This window comes from Poecilia reticulata, chromosome 9 (genome assembly GCF_904066995.2).
Source record: "Poecilia reticulata chromosome 9, P_reticulata-male-v2, whole genome shotgun sequence".
Classification (NCBI taxonomy): domain Eukaryota; kingdom Metazoa; phylum Chordata; class Actinopteri; order Cyprinodontiformes; family Poeciliidae; genus Poecilia; species Poecilia reticulata.
The window spans coordinates 9,086,551-9,106,974 of NC_088838.1; the positions used below are offsets into that span (position 1 = coordinate 9,086,551).

General features: G+C 41.6%; 2 protein-coding genes across 2 annotated transcripts in view; one reads left to right on the forward strand and one right to left on the reverse strand.

Annotated features, from left to right (window-relative positions):
• LOC103469784 (glutathione hydrolase 5 proenzyme-like) overlaps window positions 1–2,620 on the forward strand; it is a 15,459-nt gene extending 12,839 nt beyond the window's left edge. The window contains exons 10-12 of the mRNA XM_017306531.2: window positions 650–768; window positions 916–1,026; window positions 1,110–2,620. Of these exons, the coding sequence (XP_017162020.2) occupies window positions 650–768; window positions 916–1,026; window positions 1,110–1,250 (371 nt within the window). The 3' untranslated portion in view covers window positions 1,251–2,620. The remainder of the gene's footprint in view (window positions 1–649; window positions 769–915; window positions 1,027–1,109) is intronic.
• lrrc75ba (leucine rich repeat containing 75Ba) lies at window positions 2,608–20,216 on the reverse strand. The gene is made up of 4 exons (XM_008417540.3): window positions 19,484–20,216; window positions 14,151–14,279; window positions 11,598–11,710; window positions 2,608–5,663 (listed from the first exon to the last, which is right to left on the reverse strand). Exons 1-4 carry the CDS (start codon window positions 19,766–19,768, stop codon window positions 5,069–5,071), a joined length of 1,122 nt encoding a protein of 373 aa, XP_008415762.1. The 5' UTR covers window positions 19,769–20,216; the 3' UTR covers window positions 2,608–5,068.
• Window positions 20,217–20,424: the final 208 nt, after the last annotated feature.

Below are 20,424 nucleotides of genomic sequence, written 5' to 3' on the forward strand. Positions count from 1 at the left end.
AATTTTCACAAAGCTTTAGAAGATTCTCTTGTACAAACAGATAACTCAAAGGTTCATTTAAACATTTAAACAAACTCCTCCTTAGCAGTATGACAATTGTTTCCTTGGTGAGAAGACCTTTAGCGCTGTCTCAGAAAAGTCTGCTCACACATAAAATCCTTTCACTGAGGAAAGAAAATGGAGAACGGTTGGTTCTGAGTCACTCTGAAGAAAACAGTCATCCTCATTTTCTTATATCCACTTAGAGGAACTATGTGGGAAAATCTGCATCCCTGAAGAGGAGTAGTAAATCTGTACCCAAGATTTGTGCAGAGAGAAATGGAGGAAACAGAGGGAGGATTGGACCAGTGACAGTCACTGGGTTCTGACAATCTGAAAGAGGAAAGAAAATAAAACAAAACAAAACAAAACAAGAGAAGAGTCTGGAAATACATTTGACACATAAAGTGTAGACCTAAATTTGCATAAAAATAAAATAGATTTTGATGAAACATCAAGATTAACTCCTAGTTGTTTTCTATTTGTCTCACTTTTATTAACTTCTGCTTTGTTGAAAGCGTTTCCAATCATTCCTCTTGTTCTCCTGACAGTAATCGCTCTGAACTGCAGTTGTCTATGTTGTCACTCATTGCTTTTGTTGTGTTTCCAGGGGAGCGGCCCCCCTCCTCTATGGCCCCTGTTGTGCTGAAGTCTAATTCTAAACCTGAGTCAAAGATGCTGGCGATTGGTGGGAGTGGTGGGAGCATGATTACGACAGGGATAGCCTCTGTACGTTTCCATGGCGATCACACTATGAGCATTTAGGATTAGCTACCACTCATAGATGTTCCTTATTGTTATGATAGCTAGTGCTGTCATCATGATTATCTGTACTGTAATCTATATTCCCATCAGTGCGTTTTCTTTCTCTTTCAGGCTCTCATCAACGATCTTTGGTTTAGGAAGAGCCTCAAGGAGGCGATTGATACTCGTGTTGTCTATGTTGACTGTGACAACAAAGTGAATTTAGAACCCAGCTTTGACAATGTAATGTATTTGTGACTCTTTCAGGATCAGACAGCAAACTGCATAGCTTTAAACTCATCCCATTTTTCCTTCTTTCTCCCTAGAATGTAATTAAAGAACTTGAGGAACGTGGACATGAACTAGGAAACAGATTCTACAATGTGGTTAACGCTGTGGAGAAAAAAGACGGCTGCATCAGTGCTGTGTCTGACGACAGGAAGCTGGGTGAAGCAGATGGTTATTGACAAAACCAGTTAGTAAAGCTGGTTATGGAGGATGTCCTGAAAATTGGTGAGATCTTCCTGCAGCTGAAGGTGTCTGTTGTTCTTAAACATCATTGAACAACACGCGGTGAAATGGTTTTAGTTTGCTGGATGTTTTCTGTAACATGGCTTCCTGTTACTGGAATGAGCCGACCGACTGTACCCAGATGTTATCAAGGAAAAAAAAAAGTTTTTTGTGTAGAAATAAGTCTTAAATATTTTTGCCCTTTCATTAATGGTTTTTGAATAAGGTGAAGAAAATATATTAATCATCCACATAATTTCCACTTCATATTTTTTTACCTGTAAAAGGGGTTTATGAATAAAACTTGAGTTTTGGACCCCATATGGAGCAGTTGGTCCTTACATAATATTTATTGGAAAAACCGGCCTTACAAGGTGAGAAATGCTAAAATACACACACAGTTTGTCTGTTCTCCCTGTGCATGATAGGTCTTCTATGCACTGGCCACCGGTGTTAGTGTGGAATTACTCATCAGTTGAAAAGGATGTAGTACTGTATTCTAAAGAGAGTTAAGGAGAACAAGAAGCCACTACTTCAACATTTTACTCTCTTTACACCAACAAGCTTTAACAACGAACATGTGGAGAGTGATAAGCTTTCTCAAAAATAAAGAGAACAATTAAGTTAATCTGGGAGCAAATGCTTTATTGGAATTGTGTTGTAAAATGAGTTTTCCACTACATATCGGAGGCTTTTTCTACAGTATGGGGTCTTAGACTAAACTCTGAATTTGTAATTCTGGACGTCCAGCAGTGGAGAAGTTTCCTCAGTGAAGCTCCTTCAGCTTAAAGGTCTACAGCTCTGCTTAAACAGTAGCACTGAGGAAATTGATATTTCACCAGTAACACAGAAATAAACCAATCCTGCAAAGGAAAGGTCAAATAACACAAACCTGGTGATTTCTTTGGGTGGGCTGTGTTGCCTTGTCACGCGATATTTGGACCTCAGGAAGAGTGTGTGACAGTCACACTGTGCCCTGACCTTATAGGAGCCACCTGTTGCAAATGCCACATTACCATGTCTGGCAGCATGAACAAAAGGAGGTTGCCAGGAGAGGATCACGGTCTGGGCCTCACGCAGAGATCGCCGTGCCTTTGCCTGGCGAACGGCTGCAAGCTGAGGCGTTTCCTCGACAGCACAAACATGTACAGCTTCCTGGCTACCGGTCTGAAACACAAAGCCGGCTCCTTTAACAGGCTAATCTGGAGAAATCAGTCAGCTGCTTGTTATGCTTTTGTCTGCGACCCAGCTGGTAAAAACAGATCAGTAAATAATTTTAACCTCACCAGAAAAAAACTCACAAAAAGACTTCACTTTTGGGTTTGGACAGGTTCTTTTATTGGCAGTCATTGAATGGCATGAGACATATACACAGACCACAGCTAGGAAAAGGTTTAACACTTACTGACACATGAACATAAACTGCAGAGCGTTGCAAAATCATTCATATACCTTGAACCTTTTCGCACAATGTTACAACCACAAATTTTAATGCATCTTACAGGAGCATTAAAGTAATAAATGGAAGGAAAATTAGACATTTTTTATATTATAAAATGAAAATCTGACAAATGTGATGTGTGTTTGTATGTAGCTGCCGGTTCTCAATGAGCGATGAAGGGAATGTAGCAAACATGTTGAGAATGGACAAAAAATGGATGTAGATGGTCTTGAACACCTCCCTTTCACTGTGAAACATGGCAGTGGCAGTATCATGATGTGGGAATTGTTTTCTTCTGCAGGAAAAGTGAAAAGAAGGACTTGAAACTGGTGGCAGTGGCTCATCTCTCTGCAGCACTACGTAGGTAGTCAGAGCTACAATCGAATGGTTCAGATCAAAGAATTTTCATGTGAAGTGGCTCAGTGAAAGTCCAGATCTAAATCTAATTCAGAGTCAGTGGGAAAAGTTTAAAATTGATGCTCATGGTCACTCTTCTTCCAGTCTGACTGAGCTTGCGCTATTTTGTAGAGAAAAACAGGTAGACGATAAAAGCTGGTGGAGACTTGCACAAACTCTTCTTGCACATCACATCTTCATAAATATGTTCTTGCCACGTTTCTGTTGTTCTGACTCACAAACTGAAACAAAATCTAATATAGTTTGTGAATTTAAAGTGACAATATGTGAAAAAGGACAAGGAGTATAAACACTTTTGCAAGGCGCTGCACGAACCAAGAGGAAACAAGAGTTTAGTCTGGGAGGATTTAATATCCCACATAAATATCCTCTGCTGGATAACATAAAGCAACTCTCTGTTTTATTGCATTATCCCATAAAACATCATCCGTTCAGTCCAACAGCAGGACTTCTTTGGGCTAAATTTTATTGTTCTTTGTCATTACGTACAATTAAATATGACTGCTGAATCAGACGAGAGACAAAACAACAGCATTTAGACATTTAACGGACACAAAATACACAAATAACACATATTGAACATTTATTATATATCTGGTGAGCTTGTTTTGATCCTGCTAACAATCATCAGCTGCGTAGCTCGTACTGTCTGAATGTGGGATACTTTCAGCTTCTGCCTTGTAAATACTCAGGTACGAACTATGTGCACAGAGTATATACGCTATGGAGGAAGTGTAACGTCGAAACGACAGGGCCTTAAAGTGCGTCGCAGTGTTCTGGTCAGCCTAGGTGATCATATAATGCTACTGCAGAAAGACTGGAGCTGATAGATAACAGTCAAGAAAGTGCCTCACAACACAGGGCCACTGATATACGGCGACGTTAAGTGGAAAAGGACGACACCTGTGGAGACGGACGGCAGTAGGAGGAGCGGCTTGGCCCCCCTTGCTCTGACTCAGAAGCCTTTTAGGCTTCAGGAGCCATAAAAGTGTCAAAATACTGTGGCTATGACCCTAAAGAGTGCAGTGATGTCAGCTTTAATGCGAGTAAAAAAACAACCGTAGACACCTCTCCATTGTCGAGTCCTACCCTGTTGTCTTCTGAGACCACTTTGTCCGCTAAGGTGCACAAAGAAAAATAAAAATAACCCGTCGAAACACAACAGCTGTTTTGTCTTCTGTTCTCGTTTCCATCTGCACATGGGTATTCACGGGTGGACACTGGGAAAGGACGGGGAGAAAAAAAAAAAAACGTAAAAAGTCGACCAAGCAGTTTTGCCAGCGCCACGTGACGGGTCGCTGGCTGTTTAGTCTGTTGAACTTGTTCATAGCTTTTGTTGAGAGATTAACAGAGAACACAGAATGTGGAGCTAGGCCTTGTCGGACAGAGAGAGTCTCAGTCCTGGTAGAGAACCCACAGTGGGCCGACGTTTTCCAGACCTCACTCCAGGTGACCCCCACTCTCTCCATCGGGATGCGGCCCCTTCGTCCAACCAACTGATTTAAGTCTCCTGGGGATTGGCTCTCGACAGAGACCGAGATGGAGCGATAGACGTGGATAAAAGGACAGAGAGAGAGACAGAGAGAGAGAGAACTGGCACCTTGACTCCTCCAGCCACCCTCCAATGAAACCGCACCTTTTACCCAAGAGCGCCATCCACCAACACAGTAAGTCTGCCGTCCAGGCCGTTGGTTTCTTCGTCGCCGTCTTACGTGGGTTAACTCAGAGATGGTAAAGATTAGCTTTAGTAGCTGTGTTGGGACAATTAGTTCGCAATGTGGGCACCGGGCTCCCTCATCGCCTGTAAAGGGTGACGTTGTCTCGTGGTGTGAGGGCAAGAGGGTGAAAGAAGTAACAGAGTGCTGCGGGACGTCATTTCAACCGTAGCCGAAAGCTCTCTGGATGGGAAGCGGCCCATCACCTCTCACAGTAGTGAAGGGTAAAATGTTTAGAGAGCTGTTTCTCCCCCAAGCCCCACGACTCCAGCTCAAACCTATCCCCCATGTCTTCCTCCTCTTCTTCGACCTCCTCCTCCTCCTCGTAGTGGCTGGGCTCCTCGATGGAGGTCTCCAGGCGGTAGGAGTACGGCTGGCCCTCTGTGTACTCGTAGATGGTGGGCAGGCTGCTCTTCAGGCTGCAGCGGCGGCGCAGCGCCACCAGCAGCGGCTGGGGCATGGTGAAAATGTCCACGTTGTTGCCCAGGTCGATCCAGGCCAGGCTGGAGAACATCTTGGGGTCCTTGAGCAGTTCGGTGAGGTCTTTTATGATGGACAGCGTGAGGCGGTTGCCGTTGAGAGCCAGGGTGCTGAGTTTGGGCAGCAGGGCGAGGAGAGGCAGCAGCAGCCTCAGGTTGTCGTCCGTGAGCTCGGTGAAGCTGATGTCCACGGCCACCACGCTGTCCCTGTTGCTCTGGAGGTAGAAAGCCACCTGTCGGACATCGCGGGTGGACAGGGGGATTCCAGATAGGTCCACGCTGTCGCTGGACAGCTTCTTCTGTAGAGTCGTCTTGAGACTGTAGAGAAGGAAACAAAAGGGACCCTTAAAATCTTTGAACTTGCAGAGCGAACACGAACCAATCAAAATAGGTTTGGAAATAGAAAGGAAAGGGATGTTTAGCTTTTATTTAAAAAGTTGTGATTTTATTGCATATTGTGTTTATTAGTAGTGCTATTTTTACTTTAGAGAAAAGAAATAATGAAGAAAACCAAAGATGTGATCGTTCTTAATGGATGAGCAGATCTGTGAGGGACTGTATGCATTAGTGAGCTAGTATTTATAGTTATAATTTTTAGTATGTTGGCTTAATGTGTCAGGAAATTTATAAAATCTGGAATTTGCAAGGTTGTTTATGAACATGTACAGAGGAAAACATGTATTTTTATAGCATCTTCATTTATGAATTGTACATATTTTAATGTATAGTTTTTGAATTTGGAGGCAGCCAGGCTGTCTACATGAATATAAAGGTGCACAAACATGTGTATTATTAATGTCTTCTGATTCATAAATTTTATGTATTTTAATACATAGAAATGCCAAACCACTGAAGTTGCGAATTACTTGTAGCTATATACTCTTGGCATATACTCACAGATTTGTTCTCTTCTATGTCTTATCTAATAAATGAAATGAAACAATAATGGAGGTTTTGGCGACACCAGTTCTTAGTGAAATCTGGTAAAGGGTAAAGCAAAGTTACACTGACTTTGTTTGTTTAACAAAATAGTAATAATTTTGCTGAAGTTTAGGGAGCATTATTGTAATTTGAAGACAACTTCTGACAAATGACTGACTCACACTTCTAAGATCTTTTCCAAAACACTGCATTAGTGGATTAGGGATGGTAGAGACGTATGGTCGAGCCTTGAAGAAATTTCTATAGAGCTGTGTGGAAAGCCGCATTTACTGGCTGTTATATTCCAAGTGCCATGAACTCATGATTTGCATGCCTGTTATAAATCTGGCCTGGTGGATGGAGTCTTAATACGGTAAAAGGTCACAGTGAGCGTTGGGAGCATCATAATGACCGATGGGAAATGTTGAATTATCTAAACTGATATCAACATCGACACAATATTACCACAATTACATGACTTTCTAGACTTTGTGACCCTGATATGCCATTCTATTAATCTCTAAAAATGGAGAATATGGATGTAGAGTAAAGATGCAATGATCCGATATTAATATCTGTATCGGTCCAGATATTCAATAAAAATCTAAACAGGGTATCAGTGACTATGTGCCAGATCCATAAGGGCAGATCTATTCAGTCTAATTCTATGTTTTTTGCTGTCAGTTTCTTTACTATTTATTTTACATTGGCTGTTCAACTCCTAATTGACCTGACTGAATAAATCAGAGCTGTGTTGTTTTTACAACATGTTTGACCAAGCGTGTGAAGCTATTGTTGTAGCCAAGTGTGCTGTACTGGTGCATAGCTATCAAATACATTTTTCATTCAGTAAAGTTAAGTCTGTGTTTTAAAGAAAGAAACATTTTAAGTCAACTCAGCACTGTTTCTCAGTATTGGATCGGTATCGACTCATTCTAAATCTCAGATATTGGTATCAGAAGTGAAAAAAAATGGATTGTGGATCAATGAGGCAGCGACTGAATCAGGAAGCACAAATATTTCTCCACTCACTCACTTATTCAGACCTGGAAAACACTCAAATACATTTCAGCCTGGAAAGGAACCCTGGGTGAAGCTGTTTTACTTCTACCTTGGTGATTTTAAGAAAAACATCTTCATCTGTCACCTGAGAAGTATGTTGCGCTGCTGCTTCCTTCGCTGCAGGCTGAGGATTTCCAGCAGTGGTGTAACACAATAGTTATTGATTAACATTACAGATGAAATCATATCCATTATTCATAACTGCACCCGGCTCAGCCCTTTGTTCTCCATCAGCTTCATTTTGCCGGAGCCCGTCTCGGCCCGCAGCGGACGATGCGGCGTGTCGAACTCAAGCTCTTCCTGAAGTGGGCTGTGATTCTGGTGCAGTGTCAGAGTGAATTAGAGCATCCTCCGATGCCTGGTGACTTACAGTTTCATCCCTCAGCGGTACCTGTCACTTCTGATGCTTTGAAGTGGGGTTTTTTTCCCCGTCATACTGAAAATAGTCACGCCCTCAGCAGCTCTTGCTGTGCGGCATAAGGAGCAGGTATGGGTTTACTAAGATGGAGGAAAACCTGGATGTAGAGCCAAGGTGAGAGGGATCCCAACAGCTGTCCATGGTGACATATTAGTCAGGTTGGCCATATCTTTTATTAGAGTCTTGATTTGGCCCTTGTTACCTTTTATGTGACAGAGGTGTAAAACCCTAATAGCCGTGGAGACGGGTTTCTCCTCAGGTGTTAATAGCTTGGATCACACAGCTCTCAGATTGATTCCTCTTTCTGCACCCAGGAAGCAAAGAAATGGTTTTCTGAGGCGATCTGTCCAGAAACTTCCATCACCTGCTTTCATAGATTCATTTGACACCAGAGAACCAGGGCGACACTACCGCTGGTTACCAGGATCTGTCATGTGTTGCATACTTTTCAGCTTTATTTTGGTTTGTTTTTGGCATTTTTACTAAAGATGATTATACCAGAAATCAGGCAAATCCTAGCTAACCCTAATACCAGACAGGATGTTTGTTTTTAAGTTATCTTTAAACCTTGTGAACTTTGAGGGCAAGTTTAGAGAGATCCAGAGCAAAGTGCACAAACAAAACAACTAAACCTACAAGGTATCAGCACTGAGATAACGTTCATAATTAAAATCCAACACTATAGTCTAGTAACAGATGTCTGATAAAACGATTAAAATAAATGTACATTTTAAAAGGTTTTTCTTTGCGAACAGACTGCGAGCCTCCGGTGGGTCATCAGTCTCCATAAGTTTGAATTCTCTATGAAATTGCTGCAATGAATTATTAAAATATTAATTTTCAAATTGTTTCTGGAAGCAAAGTCAGTATAACTTTATGTGAAAAAGAATTTCAATAAGATCGAATTTCCCAAGAGTTTATTTTCTTTCCCTTCGGCTCAAAAAGCTTATTAGGATTCCAAATAATAGAAATGTGAGAGTGAATGTACCCTATTGCTATGTTACAAATGATTAATAACCCATGAAGTCTTTCATATTTTGTCACATTACAAAGACAGACCTCAGCCTGACCTAAGTTTACAGGTCAGGCTGAGAGATTATTACTGAGATTATTAATGAGTGATTAAGAGGCCCATAGTAACTCTGGAGGAGCTGCAGAGATCCACAGCTCAGAATCTGTCAACACGAAAACTGTTCGCACAACAAATCTATCCTTCAAGGAAGAATGGCAAGAAGAAAACCAAAAATCTGAATTGCCTGCATGAAAACTGCAATGTGTGGTGAAAAACCAACACTTTTTACTACAACATCTGCACTGACGCGGAAACAGACAACTGGAAGACTGCGAAGTGGAAAAATGTGAGGAAACCATCTTGTTATGCTCTCATTTTAATTTCACAGTAAACACAAACACTCAGTGACGTCTTCAACACATGACCTGGGGAAACTCATTAATTAAGCTCAGCTGAATACAGCAAGGGCTTCGGAAGAGAGAGAGAAAAATGCTTCATAACATATCTGTTATTGTTGCAAAGAATAATTCTAGAAAGACAGTTAGTGTCTTATATGAACCGAATAATAAATATTTATCAACGTACCAAGAAAAGCATGTCACATCTTTTATTTTTGTTGGAGAAACACTAAACTGCTTTAGCATCTTGCTGTCACCATCAGCTGTGCCAGCCTGGTGACGTTCCTCTCTGTATGCAGAGGACAGGCAAACGGCTCGGCTCTTTGTGGCGCCTCTGGATGGTTCATCATCCCGCCATCGTCCAGCAGTAGCTCTGAACATTAGTCGCTCCAAATGCTCAGAATGAACAGAATCCTGTTAATCTATCTAATTAGTTTGTTTGAGTTTGGATTTCCTGTTTTTCCTTTTCTCGATTAGTCAAATAGCTTGATGAGAGCAAAGACCCAGAGCTGAAGCCAAGTCGCTCTGATTCACTTCTTCAGATATTAAAGATGGCAGCTCTAATATTAACAGAGCTTCCAGTGAGACACCAACACAGAATAGAGGATGTTGTGTTTTAACAAATCATAGTTATGAAATTATGTCAGCCTTTCTGTACAAAACAGCCCAGGTTTGTCTGAGTCATCCTCACACATGGATTTGATCTGAACTATTGTTGTTCCATCTGGACGTTTTGGATCGTTTTCCCCTCTGAAAGGTGAAACTCCAGATCAGTCTCAACTCTTTTAGGCTAAGAGTTTTTTTCTCTCTCAGCGTCTAATTAGCTCCATCCATCTTCTAATAAGATCTCTGACTATTTAGTCCCTGCTAAAGAAAAGCATCCCCACGGCATGATGCTGCCATCACCGTGCTTCACAGTGTTGATGATGTGTTCAGAGTAATGTAAGGCTGAAACGATTAATCATGTTTTTATCCGTGATGAATCTAATTTAATAATCGATCAATTGTTAACTGGAGTTCACAGATAAAGAAAGGCCATTTGCTAAAAGAACAACCCAATCAGATCAGAAATTAAATCAAAACTGTACAAATATATATAGCAATGAAGATTAAAAAACACTTCTATACAGAACAAACATACACTAAAAATGTTATGTTGTATTTTAAGCAATAACATATTCATTTTCTTATTCAAAAAGAAATTTAAATAATCAAACAGAAGAATCGATCACCTCGAAAAGTGTGAGAGTGATGTGCAGTGTTAGTTTTACACCCCATGATGTTTTCCATGGACACCAGTGAGTTTAATTTAGCCAAAATCTGACCAGAAAGCAGCTGGAGACCCATTTGTTCAGATTGGCTTTTAATCAGTTTTATTTTGTTTTATGCCACATGTATGTTGTTTTATCTCTCCTTCAGTTTTACCTTCTCTGATTTTATATTTCGTACAGAAATCTGTCGTTTCTGACTTGCAAAAAGTGCTACATAAATAAAGTTTACTTACTTCTTTTGAACTGGTAAACTACATGGCTTTTGTCGACTTCACATTTTATCACACAGCATACAGTCATGAACTTTGCGGTTGCTGTGTGACGGACCGAATACGTGTTTCCTCTCAGTAATAACGAACACGGATGTGCAACCCTCACTCAGGGGGGAGTTGGGGACAAAGCGAACAGCAGGCTGGCCTCGTCTCGTCTCTTCAGCTCTGACAGATTTTTGTTCTCGAATGCAGCAGCAGGTGAAGCTGTCAGACCTCCACCCCAGCATCCTCTCTATTAGTATTCTGTTTTAGGGTGGATTTCAGTGTTAATGATTCATGTTGCTGCTGCTGCTGCTGCTGCTGTCTCCGCCAGCATCAGCCCATGCCCCTGCAGATTTATGAAGCTCCCGATATGACTAAGTGGAAAAAAAAAGCTGTCAGCCGAAGAATAGTTGCCATCTAATGTATTTACAGTCTCAAAGACGCTGTGGGTGTCAGATTAATCTTTGATCCTTTTCATTTTTTTCAGGATGAATTAAAACTTCGGCGAGTGCAACAAAACACGGCTCACGCAGATCGACAGCTAGCTCTATGATCCTGTTGATGCTCAACTGACTCATAATGAACCTGTCGGATATCACAAAGCTCACATTGTCTTCGTTTTCTTTCTTATGATATGAACGCCTACTTTTAGTGTCTGCAAAAGCATCTACAAAAGAATTCTGAAGGCTTTTGTTCCAAATGGGATTGGGAATCTTATTTTCAGAAAGCTAATTCCGCATTAAGCAGCTCGCTCTGTGACAAAAATCTACATTTTGTGGAATAACTTAGGTTTGTGTGAACAGAAGGGGACAGATTCGAAGAGATATCAGCGGCGGCTGAGGGCACCGAGCGCCACTCTCTGTTGTGCAGATCTGCAGATTAGTTACAGACTGGATGTCTGGACACGAGGGCTTACCAGGCCTGGGATTTTCGCCTGGACATGCTCTGCCTCAGCCACTTTGAGTGCGGTGTCAGGTGGTAGATCAGCTGCCTGCAAATCTTATCAGAAGACTTTATGGTGTCCGCATCCTGCGAAAAGGAGAGTGAGAAATTAAAAAACAAAACAAAAAAAAAGGGGAGAAGGTTGAAGCAGTGAGAGGAGAAACAATCGTTGGAGCTATCGATGCAAAACTTCAATTCATTTCCAAAAACGCGTCGCGCGTTATCTTCCACATGAAAAAGAAGGGGGACAAAATAAGGTCCAGCGTTATCCTCGACGCCTTGAGCGAGTGCACAACAAAACCCAATTTAGCCGCCTCGTTGGAGCAGGAAAATCTAATCACATGCAGGGGAGAGAAACACAGGAAGCGCGGCGAGGAGGAGAAATTAAACACAGCTGCGGGTGAAAGCTGCAGAATTTAGGTTAAGATCAGAGCAAGAGACACTGGAGGCCACATCTATAGGCACACCTGGGGAGAAAGATGAGAAACAAACTGTGAAATAGATTCATCTTTTATTGCAGAAGCATAATCTCATGCTGCAAAACTTTGAACAATACAACCTTTAATTTCAGTGCAATTATCGAGTCAGGAAAAAGAAAAAAAACATTCCGTGTTGAGGAACCAATTTTAAAATGTCTGGCCCAATAATTGGTAGCTTTAAAATAAATTTAACAAAAACGTCTTTTATTTATGTCTTACGCTTTGATGTTGATAATTTTTTTAGGAATTGTGAATAAAAAAACACTCCATAAAAAACACTCGACTTTTTGTTTCTGTTGGATTAACTGCCTGACATATTGGGGTCACCTTGTCTCCATGACAACCATTAGACTCTATTTACAAGCCAACTGGTTGTTTTGGAGTGATGTCAGAAACGAGCCTTTCCTGTCCAACCATCAGAAAGGAAAACATGTGGTCATCTGCTTGAGACTTAATCAGCTCAGATGAGACAAAGGCTCAGATGGGAACACACACTGGGTGGGTTTGGTGTGAGACGAGTGGAAACTGTTAGGTATGGTGGAGGATCTGTGGTGCTGTGGGCCTGTTTGTTAGAGTGCATTACTATTACACAAGTGCATCTGATTTTAATCCATTGAAGAGTTCTTATTTTAAAACATAACCTCTTTAACCTAATTCAATAGAGATGGTCTATTTATCTACGTTCATGCAGAGAACAATACAGAAACGGTTCGTCAGACATAAAATGCGCCACTAGTTTTGTTTAAAACTAACTCCTTGTCAGGATTTTTTTTTTATTTTAAATAAGAGCAGATGTGAGGGAGTGGCATCTACTGTGGACTCACTGGAGTTTGGATGTTATGAAAAATAAAATCCAGGTTATGAATAATGACGTAGGATTGTGTTTTAAGGTTGCAGTATGAAACTTTTATACAAAATACATTATAAAACATATTTTTATTAGGATTGACTATGTTGTGACAGCATAATATGAATCGGCCAATCTATGAAAAGATTAGCCGGTTCTCGCTGTGCTACTATTGCCATCTGAAGAAATGCACTGCTGCCTAACACAAACATCCAATCAGAGCCAGGAGGCGGGTCTTAGCGCTTAATCAATCAACCTCGTGAATATGCCGCTAAACGTATTTAGCGGCATATTGAGAAACGACTCACTGTTAAAGAAAACCATGTGGATGCTAACTAGTCTTAGCATCCATGACAGGCTTTGCTGACAGGGAGAAGCTGTGTTGGGCATGATTGACAGCGCTAAGACCCGCCTTTGAACTCTTATTGGTTGTTTCTAAACTGCACTGGGAGTTTAGTGCAGTTTAAACTGCACTATGCACTAGTATGAGACAGTATATGTCTCATACTATACTGTCACAACACAATGGCATTTCCAAAAACTATGTAGAATTTTTTTTCTATATAGGTCACATACACTGAATCGGTGGAAATTAGCACCAGACCTACAGCCTGGTACAGTGCATCTTTCCTTTTAATGTATGTTACTCATTGTCCCTGTTTTAAATAAATTAAATCTTAAATCGTGAGCAACCTTCGTCCATGGCTGCCCCAGACATCAGACCAAATATGGACCACTTATTGCTCTCTAGACTAGCTTGATCTAGAGAGACTGTTCAAAGTTACTCCTCTGTCTCTAATCCAACCCTGTAAAATATTAAAGCAGATGACTAAGCGCTGTCCTACTGTTAAAATAAGTTTGTACAAACACAGCCAGCAGGGATATTTTTCATCGCTGAGTAAATGCACTCAAATTAAAATGCTGCATTTTTCAAATTGATTAACTGTGAGTTTCATTTTCTTTCCTTGCGGCTTGATGCTTTCAACTTTTCCTGTGTTCATGGATCGCTCTATTTTTGGGTTTGGAAAAAAACACATACACATCAAAGAGAGTAACCCGTGGTGCACAGCGAGCAGAAATGCAACATCCGTCTGCAGGAAAGAAAAAAAACAGCCTCAGATTGGATTGTTTCTCCAGCCGTAGAACCGATCATTAATAAAAGTAAATGTCTCATGTCGCGGCGCACACGGGGCATACTGACCTTCTTGGGACACTGCATCTCTCGAGCCAAGCTGAGCAGCAGTTCGTGTGAGATGGGGTCCACCAGATTGAGGAAGGCGGCATTTTTGTACAAGATGTCGTTGAGCGAGGTGCCCTCCAAACCCAGGTCCTAGCGAAGCAGGCGAGACAAGAGAAATGAGGAACAACACAGCCACAGCGAAAACGCGACCGGACCAAAGCAGGTCATGACTAACACTCTCAACGCTTGGCCTGGGTACAGGGTGAAAGGAGCGGGACGGAAATAGGCGGCTTCAGGGTCGGGAAGGGGAGAGAAAAAAAGGAGTGCTTTCCTTTAAATATTCATTAAAAGAGACAAAGAGTTTTTCATCTACAGTGGACAGTGAGATCTGCGGCGGCGTGTCAGCGGGAATGTTACCCAAATACAGCGCTAAAAATACCACTAGATAGGGCGTTTATCGCATCGTTTATTATTTATTGTGATAAGCTTCTTATCAGGATAAGATTTTGATTTATCGTTGTCACAATAAAATCACAGTAATGATGTTTTAAAACCCCTAAAACTGTCTGTATTGTCAGGATTTTTACAGTTTTTCTCCACTGCTTGCTTAATAAAAGTATATCAATGAAATCACACTTCTTTATGTGAGTGCTGACTAAGGCTGGACAATAAATCAATAACAATATATATTGAGACAGACACATGATCAATATCAATAGATAATACGTCAGATAGAATTTCCAGTAAGTTTACTGAATATCCAGAAGCGCTCTGCATTCTGGGAGATGTAGGCAGAGGAGATTATTTAGCTGCTCAGTCTCTCATAGCGAGCTAAACAAGGTGAAAGCCATCAACTTTTTGCTCTTTGGTTACCTAGCAACAATCTGTTGCTAATGTGAGCAGCAGCAGTTTCAGGTTTCACCATTGTGCCTCATAACTTCTTAAAAACACAAAATGGTGTGGAGTGAAAAGTTTGGCGTTATCTCAGATATTTAAAACAAAAAAATGGATCAATAATTATTGATATCGACCAATATGAAACGCTGATATGGCAATACATTTTTCAGCCAGTGTGGTACAGCAGTGCTGGTGTTCTAAAGAACCGTAATGTTTTTTAAGAGAAATATTTGCTCTTGTAGGAATATAAGTGAGTCATAGACTTACAGTTACCTAATAAAGAACTAATAAAGAAGTAATAAGCAGTTCTTATTGCCACTTTTATGGTACCACAAAATGCTGTGATAAAACTTTAAGTCCATGTCGCCCACCCCTAATCAGAATGTAAAGCTCACTCATAACTCGCACTAACTCATAATAATTTGAGTATTTCAATAACGAATTTGAACAATTCTTTTTCCAGGTTGGATTTTTTTAAAAACCAATAATGCAACCACCATAAATCTGACTTTATATCCGACCAAATCCTCCTCTTTCACGGTTTTATCAACATGTCCACGTCATTGTGCTGCTTTAATGAGAGAATAAAGCCTTCGAGATCATCCATGCAGCACGCACATACGTGCACAAAAGCATCTGCATAGATTTTCTGCCCAGCGCATTTGGCGTGGATTATAACAGACAGTCTGAGTGGGCGGCTGGCAAGCTCCCCTTTTTTAACAAGGGCAACAGTAAACACAGACTGAATCCAAAGCGGAGGAGAAGAAGAAGCTGCTGCCCGTCTGAGAAGGAAGGTATAAAAATATTACCCCCCCCCCACCCCCCTCCTCCATCTGTCCGTGTTTAGACACGATCAATTGTCATTTGCAAAGCGTGACATGACGGAACAAATCCTTTTCGCATCTGCAGGCAACACTCAAATCTCTGTTTCCTTCCTGGAGCAGAGCGAACACTTCTGAGAGCAAAATCTGTCATAAATCCACTGAAAAGCATCATAATGTAGAGATAAATAATAAAAAAAGGAAAAGATTATTAAGAGAGAACGAGGCTGCATGTGTGTCCCATATGTCGCATGGAGCCCAGCCAGTTTCTCTTCTTCTTGTCTTAATTAAGGAGGTGCCATTTTTTTTCCCTCCCCTGTATGGAGACTTCAGAGTAATTAACACAGTACTGAGCGGCTAAAACGCAGACCCAAACAAATGAGATCCCCATGGAGATGCTGCTAGATCTGGATGCACCTACTTACATTTTAATGCAACATGTCATAGCAGGTGAGAAAAGCCTTTAAAAACAAACGTCTAATTAAGATCTTCTCTGTGTTACTGGATGCTGCCTATTCCATGTCACAAGTGAAATGGCTGGAATATGCAGCAGCAACTAACATCAAATGTAAAAAGAATTATTCATAAAAAGAGTGGGGTTGTTTATAAATTACGTGTATTTTACAGGTTTGCATTAAGTGAAAAGGCTGCTTGTTTTCTTTCAAAATAAAAGAGTGTGCTGTGGATTTGAAGCCTGAAAAGCCAGAAAATCAAATGTCAAGAAGAATATCTGAGAATATTAGTGAACAAAGAGAATCACAAAGACCAAGAAACACAGCAGACAGTGCATGGGGGAAGCTGTGGAGATGTTTAGAGGCAGCATTATTTCATAGAACAACGTCCTTAACTTTGGAGATTTCACAGGAGGTGGAAATCAGAAAGCAGAGAGAGAACAGCACAACGGGAAAGTAAAAAACAAGTAATATAGACGTAAAATTGTGTTATGAAGACTTTCTGGCATATATTATGATAAATGTTGTGATACATCAGCTCTAGAGCAACAACATGTGCTGCTCTAAAAATGACCCTATCGTCAAATAGACTACTTCAGTACACCAATTACACTAAGTGGTGCACTTGTATCTTTAAATAATAAATAATAACTGAATTCAATCATGTGTTTCAAATATATTGACAATTAAAGATGATGGTAAAAAAGACAAAGTTCAAACAGCAAAAATACCAAAAAGTAGTGTCAGATTTTGGGGGTTGCAAACACCATTAGCTCAGTGTTATCACTCTTACGGTTTATATTTTTATAATTTTCTGCCAATGATCGTAAACGATAACATAAATGCCTACTTATACTTCAAAACCTGCCACCTGAGCAGACAGGCTGGTGTAGGAGAGCATTAATCAGAGACGCAAAGGCCCATGGTAACTTTGGAGGAGCTGCAGTGACCCACTGGCTGCATCATGCTGTGGGGATGCTTTTTGCAACAATTTTGGGGGAAAAAAATGTTTCTAAATGCGCAAAGCAGGGAGAGCCATGCAACACAAGACCTACAGCTTACACAAATCCACACCACACTTTTCAGACTTGTATTTGCAAAAACCTCTTTCCACTCACCGATTAAGTGCTAATCTCTCAAATAAAATACACTTATGTTTGTATTTGAAACGTCACAAAATGTGGAAAAAGTCCAAGAGGCATAAAGGCAAAAGTACTTTGTAAAAAAAAAAAGACTCACACACAGAACAAAGAAAAAGTCTATGCTGCAGAGGCAAGGACAGCACTTAATGTTTTGTTTTTGTAATATTACTTCTGTGACCTTATTCCTTGTAGTAAAGAGTAAATATAACCTTTAAAGAAGCATTTGTTTTTCTGTTGAGGTAAACAAAGCCACGGGCAGGGTTTAAATTGTCGCAGTGGAGGGAGATAGCCATTAAATGTGGGGAAGCGATAAAGAGGGCATGTAGCTGTAATGGCAGCATTAGAACAGCCCGAGGAGAGACACGAGTCTGTCTATAGAGGAGGAAACAAAGGCGCGGACGCACAGGGGTCGGCGTGCGCTTGGAAATATCCAGAGCCCATCAGCCAGGGAGAGAAAATAAAATTAGAGGAAACGCAACGACACACACACACAAACACGGCGCACGGCTTGACCGACTATCCTTTCGAATCTCGTGTCAACGCGCTGCACATCTTACCGCGCTGAGTCACGAGAAACGGTGTGTCACAGGTACGCTGCTGGAAGAGCGGCCTACTTTACATGCAAACTAAACAGAGAGGCGTGAGGGGGGGGGGGGGGGCAGAGTGACGGTCAATGCCACACAAAAAAAGAAGCCAGGGTGGAGGTGAGTTAGGGTCAAAGGTCAAAGGGATCAGGAATTGAAGCCCAGCTCGGATGACAGCCTCATATGTACTTCAAACAAAATATAAAACATGGTTTAATAGCTTTTACAACAGAAAAAAAAGATGACATATTCCCACTGCATATTGATTGTGATACTACTTTAAGTTCTCATATTTTTTTACGCAACAGAGACATGTGGCAAAATATCGACTAAACACCAGTTAAATTTAGTCTTGGATGCACAGAAGGTCTTAGTTTTTTGCCATTCTACTGTTTATGGTGTAACACTAGGAGTAAATAAAGCTGGCCTAATTGGTTGGCTGTTTCCTCTGGTAACTAGCCTGCAGTCTGCTGCTTTACCAACATGTAGTTTGAGAACATTTGTGTTAAAACAGCATTATCACAACTAGATGGGTGAATGGCTTCCATATCATGACTGTCAATATTTATCCTCACTGGGAACGTTTCCAAACAGCCAAATACATGTTTCATCCAGCCGACCAGCAGCAAGGAAAATACAGGAAATGACGACTAAAAATAGTTTAATCTAAAGCAAGACAAGGAAAAAGAAAACAACAAATGAACAAAACTACAAATCCAGGAAAAACCAAAACCACCCAAGACCCTGGCAAAAGTAGATCCCACATTACTAACGCAACCAAATCTGGCACCACATTTTCATTGGATTGTTATCTGAATTATTGACCCAGATTTCCTGATACCTGAAACCGATCTTATCCACGGATCTTATCTGCCTCCATACAGCTCTGAACATCAGTCCCCGTCCTCTTTTGCTCTAAAGAGCACTGACTGACAGACCCGCCCATCAGGTCCCCTGGTTGACAATAGTCGCCCCAAAGTTACCAACTTATCAACTCCGTCACTTTATTACAGACCAAAGGTTAGCACTGGTCAAAACTGTACCGCAATCGGCATGTCGTGCTTTTTAAAAATGGGTGATGGGACAGAAAACTGCAATCGGTGAGCTCCTTGATCGGACTCTTTAAGAGTAGTGGAAACTTTTAAAAACTTTTACTTATATTTTAAATTAGGACATTAATTAATTAATGCATCTGTAATTTTTTTGTTGTCTTCCATAGTTAAATGTCCTTCATCTACTCCCACTCTCTAACATGAGTGCAGCCTAATAATAATCAATCAGACCAAATCCGTGCCCCTCCAACTGCCCACCCCTTTAAAAAGTTTCTGGAAGCGGCCCTGGCATGCACGAGCCTAAAAGTGTTTAAACATGCTAACATCAGCCCCTCAGCTGTTGCTCCTTAAAGAGAAAAGGACGCGTGGTGGTGAGGGCACCTGACCTCTCCGTCCCCTCCTTTACCTTCCTCAGCAGCTTGAGCACGTCGGTCGCCTGCTCGATCCTGCGCTCGCGCAGCAGCTTCTGGATCTCCTTGATCCACGCCACCCTCCTCATGTAGGGGCTGTGGTTGGCCCTGCGCAGCATCCCGGGCAGCTTGTCCGACTTCAGCATCAGAGCAAACAGAAAGTCCCCGCCGCCGCCGCGGCCGCCCCCGTCACCCTCCCCGGCGCCGTCCTGCAGCCTGCGCCGCTTTTTGGAAAAATTCTCGTTGTCAAGGCTGCTCTGTCTGCTCAGTCTGGAACCCATGGTGAGCCGCGCGAGGTCGTTGTGCGCGCGCAGACGGCGTCTTTCTTTTTTCGAGGAAGGGATGCAGCTGCGACAGTGTTACCAGAAGGACAAACACATGACACCGACGCTCCTCGTTGTGTTCCGGGTAAACAGCGCCGAGCCGTCTGGAGCTGCGTGGAGGAGGCCGGCTGGCAGCTGCTGCTTGTCCGGGGCAGAGCTTCGACAAACAAAATAAATACAGAGCGGCGTTTTACGCATCCGGCCCAGAGATGCTCGCTGGGCTACGTGCGGTACGTGTGATGCCTGGGATGATGAGGAGCTACGACTGCTTCATCCTCCGCTGTTTAGGTTCGTGTAACGTGGGGCGTCTGACCAATCACAGCGTCTGCAGCCCGCTGAGCGTCTCTTTAAACCCCCTCGGTGCTTCACGGCAGAATACCATTGTTGGACTTGTCAACATTCAGTTTGTTAACGCGAGAAACACAACAGTCAGTAACGAGCAAAAGTTGTACTTGATTTTAAGATTTAAAACTGTTTTCTTAAATGTTGGAAGCAGAATCTGGGGAAAAAGAGATTTTAAAAACGTAACGAAAGATACAAAACAACAAAAAAAGTAAAACGATGACATTCAACAATTAAAAAACATTTTTGAAGAAATTTTGATGGTATATATA

Bases quoted from the DNA above. Each gene is read 5' to 3' on its own strand.
- lrrc75ba (XM_008417540.3), bottom strand. From the start codon at position 19,768: ATGGGTTCCAGACTGAGCAGACAGAGCAGCCTTGACAACGAGAATTTT. The intron at 14,280-19,483 runs GTAAAGGAGGGG...CTGCTTCGCTAG, and splicing joins TGCTCAAGCTGCTGAGGAAG to GACCTGGGTTTGGAGGGCAC. The intron at 11,711-14,150 runs GTCAGTATGCCC...TCCTTTTCGCAG, and splicing joins AGATGCAGTGTCCCAAGAAG to GATGCGGACACCATAAAGTC.